This window comes from Alosa pseudoharengus, unplaced genomic scaffold, assembly GCF_046254945.1.
Source record: "Alosa pseudoharengus isolate Yale_2024_CS ecotype anadromous, Long Island Sound unplaced genomic scaffold, YU_APseudo_1.1 YU_APseudo_1.1_scf_15, whole genome shotgun sequence".
Classification (NCBI taxonomy): Eukaryota; Metazoa; Chordata; class Actinopteri; order Clupeiformes; family Clupeidae; genus Alosa; species Alosa pseudoharengus.
The window spans coordinates 13251525-13274024 of record NW_027468620.1 but is presented as its reverse complement, the minus strand read 5'-3'; the positions used below and the strand labels follow the sequence as shown (position 1 = coordinate 13274024).

The 22500-nt window shown below is 45.0% G+C and overlaps 2 protein-coding genes across 7 annotated transcripts in view; one reads left to right on the top strand and one right to left on the bottom strand.

Annotated features, from left to right (window-relative positions):
* b3gat2 (beta-1,3-glucuronyltransferase 2 (glucuronosyltransferase S)) overlaps positions 1–11177 on the top strand; it is a 20245-nt gene extending 9068 nt beyond the window's left edge. Inside the window, exons 3-4 of the mRNA XM_076285626.1 lie at positions 6248–6396; positions 10668–11177. Of these exons, the coding sequence (XP_076141741.1) occupies positions 6248–6396; positions 10668–10754 (236 nt within the window). The 3' untranslated portion in view covers positions 10755–11177. The remainder of the gene's footprint in view (positions 1–6247; positions 6397–10667) is intronic.
* Positions 11178–11251: 74 nt separating this feature from the next.
* Positions 11252–22500, bottom strand: part of smap1 (small ArfGAP 1) — a 133925-nt gene continuing 122676 nt past the window's right edge. For all 6 annotated transcript variants that reach the window (XM_076285620.1, XM_076285622.1, XM_076285624.1 and 3 more), the window contains one exon: positions 11252–12853. In XM_076285620.1, coding sequence (XP_076141735.1) covers positions 12719–12853 — 135 coding nt within the window. In that variant the 3' untranslated portion in view covers positions 11252–12718. The remainder of the gene's footprint in view (positions 12854–22500) is intronic.

The following is a 22500-nucleotide window of genomic DNA, read 5'->3' as shown; positions in this document are numbered from 1 at the left end:
GAGGGATGTCAAGAGAGCAAGAGAGAGAAAGGGACACAGAGAGAGGAGGAGGAGGGAGGGATGGAGTAAGAGATGGAGAGAGGGACACAGAGAGAGAGAGAGAGGGGGGGGCTGCTGGTGTGCTGGTAGGGAGTGAGGCCAGCCTAATGGAAAGTTTCAGTGCTTACACAGCCTCTCTGCTGGGGCCAGAGCAGCTCAGCACTTCACAGCTGGCCAGACGCCGCGCCGGCCGGCACAGGTCAGCAGAGTGCAACAGCACATAGCACTGCACAAGACTACAAACAATAATGCCACACACACACACACACACATGCACACACACACACACACACACACACACACACACACACACACACACACACACACACACACACACACGCACACACACACATGCACATACACACAAAGACATACACACAAAGACATACACAACACACAGACACACACACACACACGCACAGCAAGGTTTGTAAAGACACACTACACAACATCAGATAACAACAGCACTACACCCACCGCAGTTCTGTATAAAGAGAGTGCAGTTCAACAGACCCAACACACCAGCGAGCAACAGAAGACTGGACACAGCACATCACTACACATAGCACAACAATGTCATACAGCACTTGCACAAGTAGTAGGCTACAATACGCAGTACAGCAGTATAACTCACAACCACACTGTGCAGTGTACTACGGTAATACCTTAGACTACTTAATATTGAACACGGTGGCCTTGTGGTATACACCAGTGTGTAAGACAGCAAAGCTTGTGATCAAAGAAAAAGAAAGTCATCTAGTTAAACTCAGCATGGACTCTAATGAGCTCAGCAGATTATGTGTGTGGTGCGTTTAAAGACCACTGTCACTGTCTTCACACAGACACACACACACACACACCTCAAGCTAGCAGTGTGTAGAATGACGGCAGGCAGCTAAGTACGCACGCACGCACGCACGCACGCACGCACGCACGCAGCAACACTACAAAACAACTCTGTGGGGTAGTATATAAGGGACTTGCATACACTGATACACAGAAACAGCTGAGGACAGCGTTGTGTGATGACCTCTGTTGGGTGTGCGCGTACCACTAGAGACCAGTACGGAGCACTGCTGCGGTACCCACACCTCCTCCACATCTGACAGCTGCATTGTGCATTAGAACGTAATTCAGCAGAACCGTACAAAAGGGGGCTGTTCAGCACACTGTGGCCTGCTACAGCTACAGCAGGAGGAGAAGGAGCAGGAGGAGGAGCGAAAGCAGGACAAACAGCAGTAGGCACAGCGAGCTGCTTGATGTGTGTGTATGTGTGTGTGTGTGTGTGTGTGTGTGTGTGTGTGTGTGTGTGTCCCGGACCCAGCTCTCTGCCTCTGGATGCAGCTCCGCTAATTAAGCCCTGATAACAGGAGACCGCATCCCTCTCTCCCTCCCTACCTCCTCTGTTTCCCTGTCTGTCCCTCATCTCCTCTCTCTCCCATCTACCTCTCCTTCATCTCCCTATCTCCCTCTCCTCCTCCTCTCTCTCCCATCTCCCTCTCCTCCTCTCCTGTGCCCAGCTTCCCTCTTTCCATGGCTCCTCTGCTGTGCACACACACACACACATCCGGTCCAACTCCTCTCTCACTTTCCCTCCTCCTCCTCCATTTTTCATCAGTTGCTTTCCCTTTTTTCTTCCTTCCCCTTCAACCAGCCTCTCTCTCTCTCTCTCTCTCCTCTTGCTCACTCACCCGTAACATGAGCTTCCCACAGATCACGCAACCATTACCAAGCCTTACCTTTGTATGCATGCACACGGAGCAGAGCAGAGCGCTCCCCTCCTCTCCTCCCTCCAGGCTGTTGAGAGAGAGAGAGAGAGAGAGAGAGAGATGGGCTTCCTGCTCAGTGGCTGCTTATTCTTCTTCAGTTCTGGAGCTATTAGAGAAGGGGGGAAGAGAGAGAGATAAAGAGGAGGGCTCTCACAGAAGCCCTTGTAAACGTGCTCTAAGAGCATCTATAACAAACACAAAAGCCGTAAGACAATGGGGCACACTTAGCATTCTATCCTCCCCTCCTTCAAAAACAATAGAGAAAGGGGTGCGTCTCCGCCTCGCCTCCTCCTCTCCTCCTCCTCCTCACCTCCTCCTCGCTGCATTGAGGGCTTCACCTGGAGAGCAGCTGGAATGGTCCCTCTTTATCCAGAGGCTTTTAGCTTCATTATGCCTGCTGGGCTCCCTCGACACAGTCTGGGACTCAACAGCAGGAGAGGAGGAGCAGGCGAGCTACTGACTGGGGGAAATTAACACTGGATGGACGTGTTGAAATGGACTCTGTGTGTATGTGTGTGAAAGAGAGAGAGATGGAGAGGAAGAGAAAGTGGCAGAGTTTATGTATCTGGGTGACTGTTAAAGTATTTGAGAACAGGTGTGTGTGCCTCATGTGTATGTGTATAACACGCGAGTGTGACCATGAGAAAAGATATGACCATGTGAGTGTCCATGAATCATCCTGACCTTTCAGTGTGTGTGGATGACATCCTCCTTGACCTTAAGCACGACACACGAGGGAGAGGGGTGGGGGGGGGAATAATAATCACTGCTCAGTGTGTGTGTATGTGTGTGTGTGCGTGACGTAGCTATACTTGTAGCTGTGTGGTGAGCGTGTTTGTATTTAATCTCGACCTCTGGAGCCCCTCCTGGTGCTATGATGAGCCGCGCTCTGTCTGTGGCTGACGCAAGGCTGGCGTCCCCAGCTCCTCCATGCTGTCCCCAGCTCCTCCATGCTGTATCAAAGGCCCGCCGTGACGTCCCCCAATAAACCAGCCCCATCAAAGCCCCAGTCCTTGACTCAGGACACCATTATTTACCGAGACACAAAACAACAAACAATATCAAAGGCTAATAATTACAAATCAAAGAGCTGCGTGAAGAGAGACGTGCGTTAATAAACTGTGATTCATTAGATCTCTGCGGAAGAGAACATGCTTTGAATGCGGCTTAGCATTAACAGGCCCTGTCCAACGCACTCATAAAAGCGAGAGTTGATTGAGACTGTTTGCGGGGTTGACCTGATTTGATGGCTAATGAGGGTTTCATTAACCTGGATAGGAACTTGAAAAGGATACTACGGAACTAGTCGGTACTTAAGGGAGATTGTCCGAGACCTATTTAGCTTCTTTAAAAGCTCGGGGTGATTTAGTGTGCTTCCTCCCCATGTGTCCTGAGAATACTCCTACAATTTCCTAACGTCGTGGTAGACATAACCGTCCTTGAGACAATGAAATATACTGAGTAATGACGAGCAAAGTCAAAGGCTAGTGCCACTTTGAACTAGCTCAAACCAGAGAGAATGAGAGAAAGAGAAATAAATAGATCATATGATACAAGATTGTGCAGTCCTGTATTCAGTGTTTAATATAATACATTAGGTGATATTAAAATTGTTGTAAATCTGTTTCATTATTTTATTTAACCCATGTATTTTATGAGTGTGAATTAATAGCTCCTTGGGATTTTAACCCTTTGCATTCCCATTGTCTTCATCTGGCGGTTGAGCTGTGCAAATCTCAACAGGAGCTGTGAGCAGCAGGCAATGCAAGCCGAATCACTCTCTCTGAGAGGAAGATCTGGAGGACTGTAGAGAGAGAGACAGAGAAAGAGAGAGAGAGAGAGAGAGAGAGAGAGAGAGAGAGAGAGAGAGAGGGGGGGTGTTTATTAGGGAAACTATGAAGACCTTGTTAGCGGACTGGGGCCCTTCCTCTTTCCAGGCAGCCGTATTTAGATCTACTCTCAGCGGGGTTAAGCGAAGCCCAGGTGGCTTTGCTTTTGGGCCAGCAGGGGCAGAAGCGTCCTAGAAAACAGCCAATGCTTGAGACGCAAGGCATGCAAAACTCCAAGACCATATTCCCCACAGTCACATGTAGCCCTGCGGTGCCACAAGGGGTGAGATGCTAGCCGAGGGAAGAGTGAACATCGGCGAGAAGGCTACACTCAACTACCACACTGGCCCACATACCTCAAGTACATGAGGCCCAACCTGCTTTAACTGACCCCTGGGACGGCCTGTCTTTGTGTGTGTGTGTGTGTGTGTACCATATAAGTGTATGCTGGTGCTGCATGAAAGCCTGTGTGGGAGCATAACAGTTCTTATTTATTTGTACTTTAAAAGGGGGTTGTGTCATTGAAAAATTGGTCCTGGCTAACAATACAATGGATTGTGTATCATGTAGCTCAAGTGGTAGAACACCATGGTTATAGTAGTTGTTATTCTTATTATTACAGTGTCTTGTTATTACAGTGTTGGGTCAGATTACTTTGAAATGTAATCCATTACAGAGTACAGACTAATCCATTAGCCTGACATAGCCATACTCAATTCTAGTCAAAATATGAGTCTGATACTGCTCCATTGGGACGTAATTATGGGGCGTGTTTCAACTGATACAGGGGGGGGAATGCCTCTGCACTCAATTGGATAGACCTAACCAATCAGAGCAATGAAATAGCTTACGAAACAGCATATTCTCTGCGGTCGCAGATAAGGGGGGCTTACAGATAGCAAGTGGCACTTGCTGCAAGGTTGTGCTGGGTTGAGCGAATGGCCCAAACATTTGTGTTGTGGTAACGCTATTTCTGCTACTTTATGGTACACATGTAGCCACCACTTCCCCTTTTCAACACAAATTGCGTGTTCATGTCTAAACCTCACAATGCCTTGTGCTGATTTGCACGGCTCAGCCCTGCACTTGCCCGGACTCGAACCCACAAACAACAGCACCTTGGATTCGGGAGTCAAGCGAGCTAACAATCGAGCTAAAAGCCCGGTCTGCTGGCTCTCTTACTAGCACAACTCTTAAGGTGTTGGGAAGGAAGTTCACACAGCATACACACTACACAGATACAGTATGTACCAGCTAGCTACAGGTACTCAACTGGAATAGGCCTATGAGCAGACATTGGGGGGTGTCCTCATTTTGGTCAATTTGCCCTCACTTTATAGATAACTTGTCCTCCTTTTCAGAGTCTGGTTGGTGGTCACCCTAGTTCTGCTACATTATAGCACACATGTAGCCTTATATTTCCCCTTTTAAACACAAATTATGACTATCAACTGGTCTTGTATTTCTGCACAGAACCACTCACATGAAGTGGAAGAAATAGGCGTTCATTTTATTCTCTAGCTGGGTCGCAGTTGGGTGTGCTAAAAACCCTTAAATGATGACTTCTGGCAGGTTTTGTGCAAATAAATGGCAGATTAAGACTTATAATATAACCATCAAGACATTTAAGGCATCTTGCTGTAAAAAACAAAAAACAATTACAAAGCATGATTATCACATAAAGCGTGACCCGTGTTATTTGAATGAGGGGGCCCGTTTAGATATCAGGGTGAATAATATAACCTATGTTATATGACTGAGGGGCCCTATTCCGATATCAGGGCTGGAGAACATAGTAGTGACTTCACACAGAGGTTTGGGCTTCAGGGATCCCTAAACACTTGGGCCCCTGAGCCTGAGTTCATTAGGCCCGTTCAGTAATCCATCCCTGCTCATAAGTTTGCCTGTTTAGAACTTTTGAACTGTTTTGGAATTTCTGGTGTGTGATATTCCACATGTAGTCTTATTTGAGTTTATATTGTGTAACAAATAACAAAAGCAATGTGTTGGAAACAACACAAACTGTCCTTACCTAAATACATCAATGTGTTATTTCCAACACATCCTTTTTGAGAGTGTAGCCTAAATGTTTGGGATAAAAAAGCTGATTTAGAAAGTGTTTCATGCCCCATTGAAAAAATTATTTTGAGTATTTTCAAAATACAAAAGTACAGTATTTTATTTTGATACATTACGGCTACAGTATTTTGTAGTTTATTTTGATACATTTAAAAAGAAGGTATTTTGTATTTTATTTCAAAATAGGCTACGTATCTTTGCCCATCCCTGTATGTATTGAAACACATTAACAATATGTAATCAAGTAATCTTCGACAATGTAACTATAATCTGATTACACATTTTTCTTACGTAATCTGGTCTGATTATAGTTACTTGTTTTTTTGTAATCTGATTACGTAATCCAGATTACTTGTACAGTAATCAGTTACTACCCAATCCTGCTTGGGAACCCATATGCTGATAAACTATACATGTATAACTACTGTATAAAGTTGCTTTGGATAAAAAAACATGGTAAATACATAAACATGCAAGTAAATACTTTATATTAGTTGTATTAAAGCCTGGTCATCTGATCCCCTCTTACAGGATTTGCAGTGAACCTGCGTGTGATTTTGTCCAACCCAAGAGCTCAGTTCAAACGTCGCGGGGCCAAGCCAGGCATGCAGGAGTCCGACTTCCTCAAACAGATCACCAAAGTAGAAGATCTGGAGCCAAAAGCCAATAACTGCACAAAGGTTTGTATGGCACGTGCCTCAAAAAAGCCCAGATTGCCTTATAACATCTATTGCATGGTTAACCACACAGCAGTAATCAATAGCCATATAAAAATATTCTCAAATACTGTGCTGAAATTTTAATTCTGTGCACTGGGGTGTTAAATTATGTATCAGGTTATGTTAATCAATGAGAAGACTTCATATTCAGTTGTAGCAAGTAATGTGAAACAGCATGTTAAAGCCCTGTATGTCAGTATGGTTAGTGCCAATGTCACGGTCTACATAGCGAAATAAAGAAATAGGTGATTCGGTGATGGTAAAATGACACACTTTTAAGAAAAAGAAAAAACTAGAAATGATCAATGTAAACTGAAATACTCCTAAGTAAGGTCAGAGGACAGAATACTAAACTTCTTGGTATGTGTGCCAGAGCTGAAGGTGACCAGGTACTCTCTTTTTCCCAGACACTGTCCTGTATTTCAGTCTGTGACAGTTTCTGTCTGTATTTAGCCTGTCCTATATTTTGTTTTTATCTTGCCCTGTATTTTTAACAGTTTTCAGTCTCACTTTGAGGAATGGAAAGTATGTAATAAAAAGTGCTCAACCCCCCACCCTCATTCTCCCTTGAGTAAAAAACATCTTAGTGATGTCTGCTTTATGTCCTTTCGGCTGTCTGACCACCATAGAAAGTCTGGTCACGTCGGCGAGAGCCCAAGGGTAGTTAGTGACAGAGTATCAGTCCCGGGGTCAGTCCGTCTGCCTGTGCTCCAGGGCCCAATTGGTCGGGGATCTGAGTGGAGGACCGTACCTCTCCACCGCGTGTGCCTGCCTGTCTGTCTGCCCACTTACCTGGCTGGCTTAGAGCGCCTCTCATCTCCATTCCTCACCCAAGATGATATTCAGCGGATCCGGCTTCCCTTCCGCTGCCTACTGTGTCGTCCTCACCCAGATCATCATTATCACCCAATTATCCTAATGGCCATGCCAGTGCTGTTATTAATAGTGACTATTAGCCGGGCTGACAGAACCACCCATCACCCCTGCCTGTAGTGAGGAGGACATACGTCTCACAGAAAGGCCTACAAGAGATGCATAATGAAGGATCTATTATCTGACTATGCACGACGACGCACATATATTAGCCAGTTTCTCATAGGTGTCCCCCTCCTGACTCCCCCCCCCCAAGGACAGAATCATAAAATGTTATATCTGATAAACAGCATGGATGGATGCATGGATGCTGATGCATGTCTTCATCATTTAAAAACGTCCACAAACCAAGGAAGGAGATGCTGAGTTCTACTGACTCTCCTGATGTCTTTAACACAAAGTTACACATTATGAATGCGCAGAAAGCCCCTGGACAGTGGCCAGGCATGCCTTTAGGAAAGGTCAAACCTCTCAAAGATTTAAGCAGCTTGCTCGTTCAGCCTGTCCTCATCGCCCTGTCCTCTCGCTTCATTCCAGACCCCTCATCCGTACACAGGACAGCTCCTGAGTCACAATGTGGCCAGCTCCCAGAATGCATTAGTGCAGGACGAGGACATAAGCCCCTCTTGTTGTTAGGATGACGGTAGCAGTGCCCCCCCCCCCCTATTCTTTTTTAGAGGAGTGAGTCAGACTGATGAGGAAGGGATGAGTAGGAACGATAGGAAAGGAACAGGAGAGTCGGGTGGATGAGGGGCACAGTGGAGGTGTTGCATTGGATGAATAAATAGAATGACTGACTGGGAGAGACAGGCAGGAGAGAAGAGGGGGGAAGTGGGAGAAGGGAAACAATAGAGAACTTATTAAACAGAGGAAATGAATAACAGAGAGAAAGAGAGAGAGAAAGAGAGAGAGAGAGCAGGGCTTATAGGAGTTGTCAGAGTGAAACTGTGCCTCTCCTCCTTATTAGCGTCAGTCTGCCTCTCGACCCAAGCCAGCATGCTTCAGCTCCCAGCGTAGCCTAGCCCTCTGCAGCCCTTCAACAAACCATCAACACTCCCCCAACCTCCTGTCAACAATCAATTTCCACTCAAACACGCCTCTTTAAATGCCCATCAAACTCTCAGCGCCACTGACAAGTGCATCATCAAGCCAGTATCTCTCTCTGGTAGACCCTCCAAAAGTTTCCAAATCGTGCTCTCTTCAAAACACCACAATCTGTGAACCCCTAATAAGGTGGTGGTGGTAGGGGGGGTTATTGAGGTAATAAAAAGAGAGAACTGGGGTGTAGCCAGGGGTGTGGTCAAGATTTTTAAGGGTTAGCTTTAGCCATTCATTTTTTTAAATGGTGTCCAACATGTGCTCACTTCTGCTCACATTTTAACAACCAAGCCAATCAGGTGCCTCATTACCAATGGCTGAAACTTATGTTGTTCATGTGGATTGGAGGTTGAGCTTGCAATTTCCTGTTGGGAAGATCAGACAATCCACAAATTATTCTGTCCATGTGGATTAGTTGATTGCCCCATCTTGAAATTGCAAGCTCAACCAATCCAACCATCCCATTTTTTAAAAATAGTGACCGTCCACTGAGCACAATTTTGGCTGAATTACGTTAGCCTAGCATGGGCCATTGAAACTAACAAGTTAGGAACTTCCTCCCTCTCTAAATAAGACCTCCGTGTGAGTAGCTAGTAGCTAGAAACTGCCCCACTCATGCAGTCGCTGTCCAGTGCTGAATTTTAAGAATCCGCCCCCTATTTTGCCACAACTCTACCACGGGTACAACGAATCAGAGGCCACAGGGTCTGTAGCCTGACGTTGTCATACTCAAATTCTAAGTTCGGCTGGCACCCAGGCTACAGGGTCTGAGGAGTGTGCAGCTCTTTGTGCATGTAGGGGCCAATCTGCCAAACACCTCTCCCCCAGTAGGCCTAATGAGGGCATACTCTTCTCGATTTGTTTGTGGAATCATGAGTCAGGCTAAGTGAGTTAGTATCCCAGTGTTTCATCCCATTGCCACCTGTTAGGGTCCATCAGCATCCATTGGTGATGAATTCTAAATTTAAGTCTAAAAAAAGTGAACTCTGCTGAAATCCTTCAAACACCCGTTCACTTTTTCACCACGTCTCTTGGGCTTTTCTGCCACTGCGGCTCTCGTTTATCGCACAGGCCAACGTGTGGCGGATGTACCGTACTTGCTGGTACTCGCAGCCTCAAGCTGTTCCCTTATCCCCCTCCGTCAGGAACTGGCGTGGGACGTTGGCCATGAAGAGCTCACCCGGGAAACGAACGAGTTAGAGGAGTGTGAATCAGGGAAGGGTGTGGGGGTTAAGGATAGGAAGAAGACGCATTGGGATTACCGGCAGATGGATGAAAGGTGCAAAACGGAATTTTTAAAAACCCACGGCGATGATATGCTTGATTGTTGTTCACCAAATTGCCTCCTGAGGAACCACCAGCTTGCGTGCGAGCCGAGTGGAACAACGTTTAGAACATCCTTCGAGCGCCCCTGTGGCAATCAGGCCGGTTTTTAAGCGAGTCCTCCCCCGCCTCCCTCTCCAACCTCCGAGGGCTATGCTTCAGTTCCAGCCAAATTAGTCCAGTTAGATATGCAAAACGAACCAATTAACACGGCCATGTGTTCGGGATGTGACACGTCACACCTGAGAGAAGCCGCATTAACAAAATCGGGAGTGCTCAGGCAGCTCCTCCCCGCAGCGTTCAGGGGAGCAATGAAATGGGACAGGGTTGGCTGTGCACATACACACACACTAACACGCATACAACTATTAAAAGCTCTTCTAGTAAAACTAGTGGAGCATGACACAAACTACACCAAGGTCATGGTTAAAATACCCGAAAATGCAGACAGACCAACAGGCTACACCATAATATAATAGCTGCATGCTTTCACCAAATGAGTTAGCCTTGCATGATGGCTTTCCATCATTATTTTCAGCGCATTTCCATTATATATTAATCATGCATTTCCATTCCATTATATTAATCAGATGCGCTCTGTATTATTGTACTTTCTATGAAGGATGAAATGACCAAAGCAGTAACATTGATAAATGCCTCAGACATTTGCAATCAGCCAGACCTACTAAAACCTTACTTACAAGGTTATGATATATTGTAAGGTGAACTTCTGTAGGTGTCTAGCTTTTATATAAAACACCTCCTGCTGCAACAGATTTGGCTGGTTTGAAGTCTTCCAGGGCTATTCTGTGCACTGGCACATTCACACAGGCCAGGGCTGCCACTGAGTATTGCTTTGTGCACAGAGCACAATAGGTCTTTTATGTGAGCGGTTTCAAAGACACCCCCCCCCCCCCCCCCCTCTCTCTCTCTGGCAGGTCCTGGTGTGGCACACTCGTACCGAGAAAGTGAACCTGGGCAACGAACCCAAGCATCACCAGGATACCGTCCACATCGAGGTTTAGACAGAGGAGAAGTCACCTAGGACCTGAGGCGATTGGCTGGACCGGTTATTGGAACCTTCTGGATTTGGAACAAAAGTGGCCACTCTTACTGTACATGGCTTGAGATGAACTTGAAATAATAAAAAAAAATGACAACAGGCAGGTGTCGGGACGAATAAGAACATTAGAACTCTTCTCTGACCCGCCTTCTTTTGCCTGTCTGGCCTGTGATTGGGCCCAGGAGGACTGCACTTTGTTGTCATTGGCTCATGTGTACCTCACGTGTGGAGGTCTGACCTTTACAACCTCAGCAACTCTAGTGCTCTGTACCTTTGATAGCTGATCTCTGCAAGGGTGCACACACACACACACACACACACACACACACACACACACACACACACACACACACACATTCACACACACACACATTCACCTGCCTGTGAATGACCTGTTGAATAAAAGACTGTTTCAGCTGCAAATCACAAACTTAACCCAAAACTACAGGGACAAACCCAAGGAGTACAACTGTCTTTATTCCAAACGACCCTCTTAAAAGCCAGAAGAAAAAGGAAAACAAATTAAAAGAAAAGAAAGAAACAAAACTTTACAATAAATCTTCAGACAAAATGATCACACTATAGTTCATGGCTATTCACTGTTTAATGCACGGAAATACCATTTTTTTCTCTGTACTAGGCACCAGAAAATGTAAACACATTATAGAGATAAACCTGGAGGACGACAGTGTGTTTCTGTGTGTGTGTGTGGTGTACTGTATGTGTTCTCACATTATTGCACCGCAGAGTGACCCTGTCTGTCTGTGTGGACTGTGAGCTCTGCTACCGCCATCTAGACTCTTGTGTTTGTTAGCCTGTGTGTGTGTGTGTGTGTGTGTGTGTGTGTGTGTTGCCATTTCTTGAATTCAATTCCAGTTTGTTTGTTTGTTTATTTATTTATTTTCTGTTCAAATATCTTTCCTTCCATCACATACATTTTCCTAGCCCATCTACTCTTCATAACAACCAGTCCTTACCTCACCCCCCCCCCCCCCACCTATCCTCATCCTCAAAAGAATCCTTATTTATTTATTTATTTATTTATTATTTACTTGAAATGTTAATTTAACGTGTGTGTGACTGCTGTCTGTCTCGTGGAGTCGTCCAGGTTTATTAGCCTCTTGCTAGCTGTGCTTCTCTGTAATGCACATAATAAAACACCACAGTTATGAGGAGGGCTTTTGTTTTGGGAGCTGGAGCCACATTGGGTGGAGGTTGGGTGGGGGGTGGGGATGTTGATGGATCTGGGTGGAGGGCTGATAGGGGATGTCTGGAGGGGTCTGATCTCTACCGTATAATAATTACATACAGAACATCGGCTCATACGATACCTGCTACAGGACCATGGAAGGGGAGAGCTGTATACACAAGGGCATGGGAGGAGAACGGGCAGTGGAAAGGAGTCGCGTTTCACGAACATGATAGCCAAGTCTCAGCCATTTAAATACTATTTACTCACTATCGATTTTGGTAATGATATATTAGATGCTTGTATAATTGGTCCAGCAGCTTTTTTGTTCTTCTCTTCGCTGATATGTTTTCCTTTAACAAAAAAAAAAACAAAAGAAAAAAAGAGTAGAAGAAGAAAAAAAAAACTATTTCGCAAATAAGACGGACAAAAAGCTGCCAGTCTGCGTTATACCTGTACACTCTAACCACTCCATACATACACAGGGTTGAGCAGGTAGAGTTGATATTCTCCAGAGTAGTAATGGTTGGAAAGTAGGGGAAATATAACAGTACATGGATACAACACTCGCCGAGATGAAGAAAAAGATGGACAGATGAAGAGGAGGAGGAGGAGGGAGGAGTGTGTCCGTACGGCCTCTTCTGCTTTTCCTCTCTCTCTCTCTATCCTCCCCCCCGCTCTTCAGTTCTCTTCTCTTCTCTTCGGTCTCTTTCTCCCTCCATCCCTTGCCTGTGTGCTCACTTCCAGAGCTGGGTGCTGAGGGTCTGGCCGGAGGGGGGTCCCACCCAGCCGCCCATGGGGGCCCCGGGCTGGGCGAACGACATGGGCGCTCCGGAGCCGTTCAGGCTCATGCCGGTCATCTGCTGGTTCATCTGGTGGATGGCGAGGGGAGAAAAGAGTGATGGAAGAGGAGAAGCGACATCACAAGGATCACAACGGAGGGGGGGGGGGGGGGGGGGGGGAGAAAACAAGGGGAGAGAAGGAGAACGTAAGGGCAGAGGGAGAAAAAGGGAAGAGAGAGAATGAGGGGAGAGAGAGAATGAGGGGAGAGAGAGAAAGGAGAGAATGAGAGGAGAGAGAAAGGAGAGAATGAGAGGAGAGGGAGAAAGAGGAGAGGGAGAATGAGGGAAGAGAGAAAGAGAAGGGAGAGAAACAAAGAGGTGAGAGAGAAAGAGGGGAGAGAGAGAATGAGGGGAGAGGGAGAAAGAGAGAATGAGATGAGAGAGAAAGGAGAGAATGAGAGGAGAGGGAGAAAGAGGAGAGGGAGAAAGAGAAGGGAGAGAAACAAAGAGGTGAGAGAGAATGAGGGGAGAGGGAGAAAGAGGGGATAGAGGGAGAAGGTGGGGAGAGAGAGAATGAGGGGAGAGAGAGAAAGAGAGAATGAGATGAGAGAGAAAGGAGAGAATGAGAGGAGAGGGAGAAAGAGGAGAGGGAGAAAGAGAAGGGAGAGAAACAAAGAGGTGAGAGAGAATGAGGGGAGAGGGAGAAAGAGGGGATAGAGGGAGAAGGTGGGGAGAGAGAGAATGAGGGGAGAGAGAGAAAGAGAGAATGAGAGGAGAGAGAAAGGAGAGAATGAGAGGAGAGGGAGAAAGAGGAGAGGGAGAAAGAGAAGGGAGAGAAACAAAGAGGTGAGAGAGAATGAGGGGAGAGGGAGAAGGTGGGGAGAGAGAGAATGAGAGGAGAGGGAGAATGAGGGGAGAGAGAAAGAGAATGAGGGAAGAGAGACAAATAGAGAATGAGAGGAGAGAATGAGAGGGAGAAAGAGGAGAGAGAGAATGAGGGAAGAGAGAAAGAGAAGGGAGAGAAACAAAGAGGTGAGAGAGAAAGAGGGGAGAGAGAGAATGAGGGGAGAGGGAGAAAGAGGGGATGGAGGGAGAAGGTGGGGAGAGAGAGAATGAGTTGTATTCAGTCAATAATTTAGACACTTTCATCTAAAGCTAGGTGCAGATCCCACTCCCTTTGATCAGTAAAGGTAGACAAGCCTACAAGCAGGCAGACTGATAGACTCGTTAAAAGAAGGATGAGAGAGGGGAAGTGAGGGCAGGAGATATTATTAACGCACAAACAAACCAGTAGAGGAAAGCAAGAGAAAAGAAACACACAAGCATGTTGGCTCTCCAATGCAATGGATGGCAACAGCTGTGGAAGAGTCAGGAACAAGCAGACACTAAAGATACAGACATCAACTGGTAGTTCACACACGCACCGTGTTTTTGTGTGAGTGAGGGTGAGTGTGTGTGAGAGTGTGAGTGTGTGTGTACAGAGGCGAACAAATCTCATTCAGTGTGTTTACAGGGAGTCAGCACGCTTGGTGCAGCCCACCCGACATCCCATTAGTTCTCCCATCCCTCTGCATCTCTCTCATCGTCCGTCTCCAGCCAGCCCTGCGTTTTAGTCCTCCCTCCGCGGCCCTCTCACTGCCCCCTGCTCCCTCTCTCTCTCCTTACACACCCCGCTCTTCCAACCTCCATCCGCTTTTTTAACTCTGTTGTGCTGTCACTTCTCTCTTTCTCTGCCCATCCGAGATCTGAAAAAAAGGTTTTCTGTTCACTTCATACCCTCTCCCCTAGCTGCTCCCTCTATCACTCGCTCTCTCTCTCTCTCTCGTCACGTCACGTCTTTCTCTCCGTCTGCTAAAAGCGTCTGAGATTTCTCCTCACTCTCTCTCATCTTTTCACTCGTTCTGCCCTGAATAGTAACCCAGGCACACCTGCACCCTCTTTCCCCACTTAAAGGTGGGGGTGCGGCCTAAAAACACTCTGGAGAATGCTAAAAACCCTCCAAACTCTCCTTGAAAACTTTCGACAAGGAAAAAAGACAACCGAAACAGCTTCCCAGCAGAGCCTGATACCATCTCACTGATACGAGCCCACACCTGCATACTCATGTGCACGACATCACATTCAGAAAGAGAAGCCAAGCGCAACCTGGCAGGTGCTGATCAAATCAGTCCATCATATCACACCATCAAACCTCAACTCCTGTAAACTATATTTACATTTATATTCGAGAGAGGTATGATGTATTTTAGTGCATATTCAAGAGGAAAGATTATGTTGTATTTTAGTACATATTCAAGAGAAGAGTATGCTGTATTTTAGTACATATTCAAGAGAATAGTGTGATGTATTTTAGTGCATATTCAAGAGAGTATGCTGTAATTTAGAGTGTATTCAAAAGACGAATATGCTGCATTTTAGTACATATTCAAAAGAGGAGTATTCTGTATTTTAGAGCATATTCAAATGGAGTATTCTGTATTTTAGAGCATATTCAAAAGGAGTATTCTGTATATTAGAGCACATTCAAAAGAGGTGTATGCTTTAGTACACTCAAAAGAGAGAAAGCTTGTAGACAGTTACAACATCTGCCATCTCCGTTTGGCCGCGTGTGTTTTTGTGTCACGTCTGCCTGGACCACTCAGCACCTTCTCCCCCTCCCCCTCCTTCCTCCATCTCATCCTCCTCTCCGTCTAAAGAAGCCCTGGGAGTGCCCACGCAGCAGTCCGAGAAGTGCTTGCCCAAGCGATCGCCTTTCTCCCTCTCCCGCCTCCTCTCGCATTCTGTGGGCGTCACCCTTTTTCAGTCTCCCAACGTTGTTCTCTTTTCCACTCAGTCTCTCTTTCTGCCTCCCTCTCTCTGTCAGTCCATCTCTCTCTCTCTCTCTGCCTTCCTCTCTCTGTCACTCCATCTCTCTGTCTCTCTGCCTTCCTCTCTCTGTCACTCCATCTCTCTCTCTCTCTGCCTTCCTCTCTCTGTCAGTCCATCCTCTCCCTGTCATTATCCGACCACCTCTGCATCTCCCTACTGCTCTCTTTCAAACTCGGCTACGCAGCTTTTTTACCACCTCTGCATGAGTCCCATGCTACATCCATATCTATTCCTCTCACTGCCTCTTCACATCTCTCTCTCTCTCTCTCAGTCTCTCTTTTTTTCTGTGAGGGTTTTTCTTCTCTTTTTGCTTGAATTATCCATTCCATTTTATCTGTCCTTATTTATAAGCACATCACACATTGATTTGATTTCTATAAAATGTACAAGTGTTGGCCAGCTGGCTGGTTTTCAACAGCAGTACTTTGGTGGGATGTTTTGAAAAACATTAAAGTGATCAAGTTGATAAGAGGAAAGAAATCACAAGGCCCTAAATGACAGCAAAAGCAACAAACCATTGTGTCATTGAGTATGTTTGGATTTTTATTGTTTTTCTGTCTTATTGGTAATAAAGGAAGCCAATATCTTCCGCTTCCTGAACTCTCTTTTTCATCTTTCTCCATCTCTCGCCCTCTCTCTCTCCATGGTGCCTGTGGGCAGTGAGACAGAGGCGGCCCAGTGCTGCTTCAGCTGGACCGTCCGCCTCATCAGTGCGTCTGGGCCATTTATTCAGCGTGGCTCAGGGCACTACTAAGCACCCCACGCTCACACACACATACACACACACACACACACATACACACACACACAATCTAATGGCTGCCTTGAGCCAGAGTGCAGCAGTATCAGAGTGGCAGACTTATTCTTATTAACTCCAGCCCATTCTACATAACCATAACACACCCAACACAGCACGGAACAGCACAGAACAGCCCAGCGTGGAACATCTCAGGCCTGTGCTCCCGACTCCCGCGTTGCCATCCATTGTGTGTGGGAGCAAACATTCTCTCTCCCTCTCCATCTCCCTCTCTCTCCATCTCCCTCTCCCTCTCCATCTCCCTCTCCATCTCCCTCTCTCTCCCTCTCCATCTCCCTCTCTCCATCTCCCTCCCCCATACTCTGTCTGTTTACAGGTTGACAGACAATCACACAGAGCATATATTCCCTCCTACACTTATGCATGCATAAACACACAATGAAGCCCCAGGCTGTTTTGAAATGGCGTATAGAGATAGAGAAAGTCTGGTAATTACTTTGTTCTCTACACACACACACACACACGTGAGTGAGATATGTGAGTCTGAAGAGTTTCCATGCGTAAGTAAGACAGCGTGTGCCAAGAGAGAGAGAGAAGAAAAGGAGTGAGAAGAGAGGGAGAGAAGAAAAGAAGCGAAGAAGGAGTAAGAGATAGAGTGCAAGGATGCAAAGCAGACGGAGGAAAAGAGAGAGAGAGAGGCCTTTGAAAATGCATCGTTTCATCCTAATGAGCTTTATGCTCTTACCAAGATGAGGTAATGTGAGTTAGCAACAGAGTGGCACTACTGATGAAGATAGACGGTTTATCCGCGACAAATTGCATCAATCTAAACCAGTACGGCTCTTCTAATCAAGCCCTGCACTACATTCCAAGTGCTTAAAATGGCTCCTACAGCTTACCTGGCACAAAAAGGGGTCAACCAGTGTTGGGAATAATGTGTTACAAAGTGTTACTGTAATTCCACTACTTTTGGTAGTAACAAACGTATTTTAGTATGTATGTAACTAATTATCTTGTCAAATTAAGTAATGTCATTACAATTACTGAAATTTAAATGGATTTGTTACTCATTATCTTTAACTTGAGTGAAATATGTACAAGACAAGCAGACAAATGCTGCCTCTTCCCTTGCTGTGAATGATTTAAGGTTGCCCAACCTTACACTGGCATGGCGAATCAATCCATCAGCATTAATTCACAAAATGGCCAACAGTTTGGGAAATGTTAGCTTTCGGTCCTGGAAATTTGGACATTATGTTTTTTCTCTCTCCTCAAGACCAAAGATAGAAATAGATTATAGTCAGGAGTTCTAGTCTGTGGGCAGATGTGAAAACTTTATCCATATCAGTTAGGTGTTGGAACACAAAACACCTGGCACCAATCTTTATGTAATCCTGGCTGCTCTGTGTCAACCCCTGCAAAACCCTGGGAGATTCCACACGGCGCCACCTTACCCTGAACAGCCCCCAGCGCTACCTGCACCTCCTCCAACCAAATCTTACCAAACGTAGAGGGAAAATAAACCATCTACCTGCAACACTCCAAAACAAAGGTGCAGCACGAGGAACAACAAAGCGACCCAACACAAAGACAAAAACACAGAGGAGATGTGGAAAAAACAAAAAAAACAAAAAACAAAAGAAGAACGCAAACAAATAAACAAACAAAAACAGCCTGCAAACAGAGATAAAAGGGAGACTGTTAGCGTAGTGGCAACGCACCTGGCTGCCCAACCTAACCTAAGCTAAGCTAACCCCCTCTTCTCTTCAAGGCAGCGTTGGGGTGACGAGTGTCGCTGAAGGCACCAAACTGGAGGCTTGTGCTGCGGTGTGCAGAGGCGGCGCTAGGAGACGGAGACGGAGACGAGAGGAAGAGCGGGGGGGAGAGGGAGCAGGCGTTTAATTACAGAGTGAGAGGTGCTGCTGTACATTGATTTATGATGTGTAATTAACCTCCTGTGGGCCAGGGGCGCTGGCTCCCTAACCCCCAGACTCCCCACTGCCTCTCTCTCTCTCTAAAACACACACACACACACACACACACACACACACGCACACACGCACACACACACACACGCGGGGACACAAATACACACATATATGCACACACACAGAGGGACACACATATGCACATGCACAAATATTCTTTTTGATATAAAAGCCATATGCGCACACACACACACGCGCATACACACACACACACACACACATACCCTGCCTGCTGCAACATGCAACATCTACGCAAATGCAAATGGATACAGAGGCACAGATAAGTGACAACATAAAACAGAGGAAAGGAAACTACTAAAAGAGAGCAGAGATCGAGAGAGAAAGCCATTTCAAAGATGGCCAGTGAGAGGAATAACAAGGACAAGAACACAAATGCTAATAAGTGGACAGAAGGAGGATACAGCAAGTGACCGAGAATGCCCAAAACACTTGCGATTAATGATTGATCTTTACGGCAGCTGTACTGTAGCAGCAACCTAATGGTCCAAAATAAGGGAATCGTATCTGGTGAAGCAAAGCACTCTAGTACTTAGGATAACACTTTCCCACTACACTTGTCTGGCTCTGATTACAAGATATATAAATAAAAAAAAACAATAAAAATGAAAACACCAAAACATTAGCTGAAGTCAGCCATTGTTATGAAGGAATAATGAACGAAAGCAAAAGAACACAGATGGACTAATAAAAGCACGTTCCCTGCACACGTCTTTCTCAGCAGACATCTTTCCTGCAAAAGGAAATGCACGGGAAGCCTCATCACTTCTCCCAGTTGTCTTGTGTACGCAGGTGACGCGTGTAATCCTCCGCTCACAGACAGCGTGACAGGTGGAGGGGCGGAATGGAGACGGCAGCCATTAAAGTAGCTGCGCTCCTCCACTGAGATAATGCACTGAGCTGTGAGCTAGGTGGCTTAAGACTGAGGACCAAGCATGCTGTGCAATCTCTATCTGTTTATATCTATCTATCTAGCTATCTATCCATCCTTGTATCCACCTATCTGTCTATGTATCCATCTATATCCATCCATCCATCCAGCTATCTATCCATGTCTCTATCCATATATTTTTCTATCTATGTATCTATCAATCTATGTATCTATCAATCTATGTATCCATCAATCTATGTATCTATCAATCTATGTATCTATCAATCTATGTATCTATCAATCTATGTATCTATCAATCTATGTATCCATCAATCTATGTATCCATCAATCTATCTATCTATCTATCTATCTATCTATCTATCTATCTAGAACACAATAGAATAGAACACAAATGCATCGAGCTTATAGGGTAAACCAGTTCAATCTCCTACCCGTACCACATCAACCTCAGATTTCCCCCATGGATCATATTTCCCCAACACTTACAGCAAAACTAGCACTCCTAAATATCAGATCTCTTTCAAACAAATCATTCTTAATTTATGATCTAATTTGCACACACAACCTTTATTTTTTACTTTTAACTGAGACATGGTTAGATCAAGCAAACAGTGCTGCTACTCTCATTGAATCAGCTCCCCCAAATTTCATTTTTTTGAGTGCTACCAGAGCAAATAAGAGAGGTGGGGGGATAGCCACAATTTTCAAGACGTCTTTTCAGTGCAATCAGTCCTCATTCGGTGACTTTACTTCATTTGAATATCTGTGTGCATGCATTAAGTCTTCTCCTCAGATTTTATTACTGACAATTTACAGGCCTCCAAAACATTCAGCTAAAGCTTTTCTTGAAGAGCTAGGTGAACTGCTATCAGTTGTTTGCATAGAGTTTGACTGTCTTATTATATCAGGGGATCTAAACTTGCATGTGGATAATCCTGAAAACAACTATGCCAAGGAATTCATTGCACTAATCGATGCTTTCTCCCTAACACAGCATGTACAGGGGCCAACACACTCTCTCGGCCATACCCTCGACCTTGTTATCACAAAGGGTCTCGATGTCTCTACAGCTGTTAAAGACCTGGCCTTATCTGATAATTTCTGCGTGTTCTTTGATGTGTCTATGTCCCCACACACTCAAAACACAGCTATGATGGTAAAAAAGAGAATCATAAATGATCAGACAACTGCTCTCTTTGAGCAAGCACTTTCACTAAAGTCAAGTCAACTGTCAGACTCTGAAGACTTATTTGATCACTTTAATGCAAAAATGGCAAACATTATGGATGACATTGCTCCATTACAATTCAAGAAAGTTAAGGACAAACAGAAAGCACCATGGAGGCAAAATCCAGCAGTTAAACTTCTAAAAAGAGAGTGTAGGAAGACTGAAAGAAAATGGCGTAAATACAAACTTCAGATCCACTATGAAATCCATAAAGAGATGCTCCGCACATATAACTCTGAAATATGCAAAGCAAGACAGTCTTTCTTTTCTAACATTATCAGTTTTCATCTTTTTTTAAAGGTAAAATTGACAAAATCAGACTCAACATATCTGCTCAATTACAAATTCAACAACCTGAACTTCCAGCAACAAACAGAGGGAAACTAAACTTGATGTCAGAGTTCAGCTTGATAGACTACGAAACACTTGAAAAAACGGTACAGAATCTCAGCTCTTCCACATGTGTCTTAGACACTCTGCCTACCAATTTCTTCAAAACTGTTTTTCACCTCATAGCGGCGGATGTCCTTCAAATTGTAAATGTATCACTGCTGTCTGGCACTTTTCCTAAGTCACTGAAAACAGCTGTTGTAAAGCCACTTCTCAAGAAGAATAACCTGGATGCCTCCATGCTAAACAATTACAGGCCCATATCCAATCTACCTTTTATTGGCAACATTATTGAAAAAGTAGTCTTTAATCAATTAACCACCTTCCTAACATCAAATGGGTATTTTGATTACTTTCAGTCTGGTTTTCGGGCAAGTCACAGCACTGAAACAGCTCTCATTAAAGTTTCCAATGACATACGCCTCAACACAGATTCAGGTAAAACATCAGTCCTAGTGCTACTGGACCTTAGTGCGGCATTTGACACTGTTGATCACAATAATTTACTACACAGACTAGAACACAGGATTTACAGGCATAGTTATCAGCTGGCTAAAATCATATCTACAAGAAAGGAGCTTCTTTGTTGCCATCGGAAACTGTACCTCAACACCAACGTCCTTGACCTGTGGTGTTCCCCAGGGGTCGATCTTGGGGCCACTATTATTCAACATCTACATGCTCCCACTTGGACAAATCATTCAAAATAATTTGATTTCATATCATAGCTATGCAGATGACACACAAATTTACTTAGCTCTATCACCAAACGACTATGGTCCTCTTGAATCTATGTGTCAGTGTATAGAACAAATCAACACCTGGATGTCTCAAAATTTTCTTCAGCTGAACAAAGAAAAAACTGAAGTAATTATATTTGGTAAAAATGAGGAAAGACTTAGGGTTGCCACTCTCCTCGACACAAAAGGGTTGAAGGCAAAGGATACTGTTAAAAATCTTGGTGTATTAATTGACAGTGATCTAAATTTCAACAGCCACATGAAAGCAATAACTAAATCAGCTTTTTACCACCTCAAAAATATTGCCAAACTCAGAGGGCTGATGTCAAAACATGACTTAGAAAAACTCATTCATGCATTTATCTCCAGCAGGGTTGATTACTGCAATGGACTGTTCACAGGCCTTCCTAAAAATACTATAAAACAGCTTCAGGTGATACAAAATGCAGCAGCTAGGATTCTAACAAAAACTAAAAGAACTGACCACATTACTCCAATTCTTAAGTCCTTGCACTGGCTTCCAGTAAGTCACAGAATTGACTTTAAAGCACTATTGCTTGTTTATAAATCAGTAAATGGAGCAGGACCTAAATACTTGTCAGACATGCTTCAGCAGTACACACCTTCTCGTCCTCTCAGGTCCCAGGTGAAAAACCTGCTAGTAAAACCTACAGTTAGAACTAAACAAGGTGAAGCTGCTTTTAGCTGCTATGCGGCTCAGCTGTGGAACCAACTTTCGGATGACATCAAAAAGGCCCCAACTGTAGCCAGTTTTAAATCTAGACTTAAGACCAAACTGTTCTTAGATGCTTTCTGCTAACTGTGCCGAGTTACAAATTCTGAATCTGCCTTGATA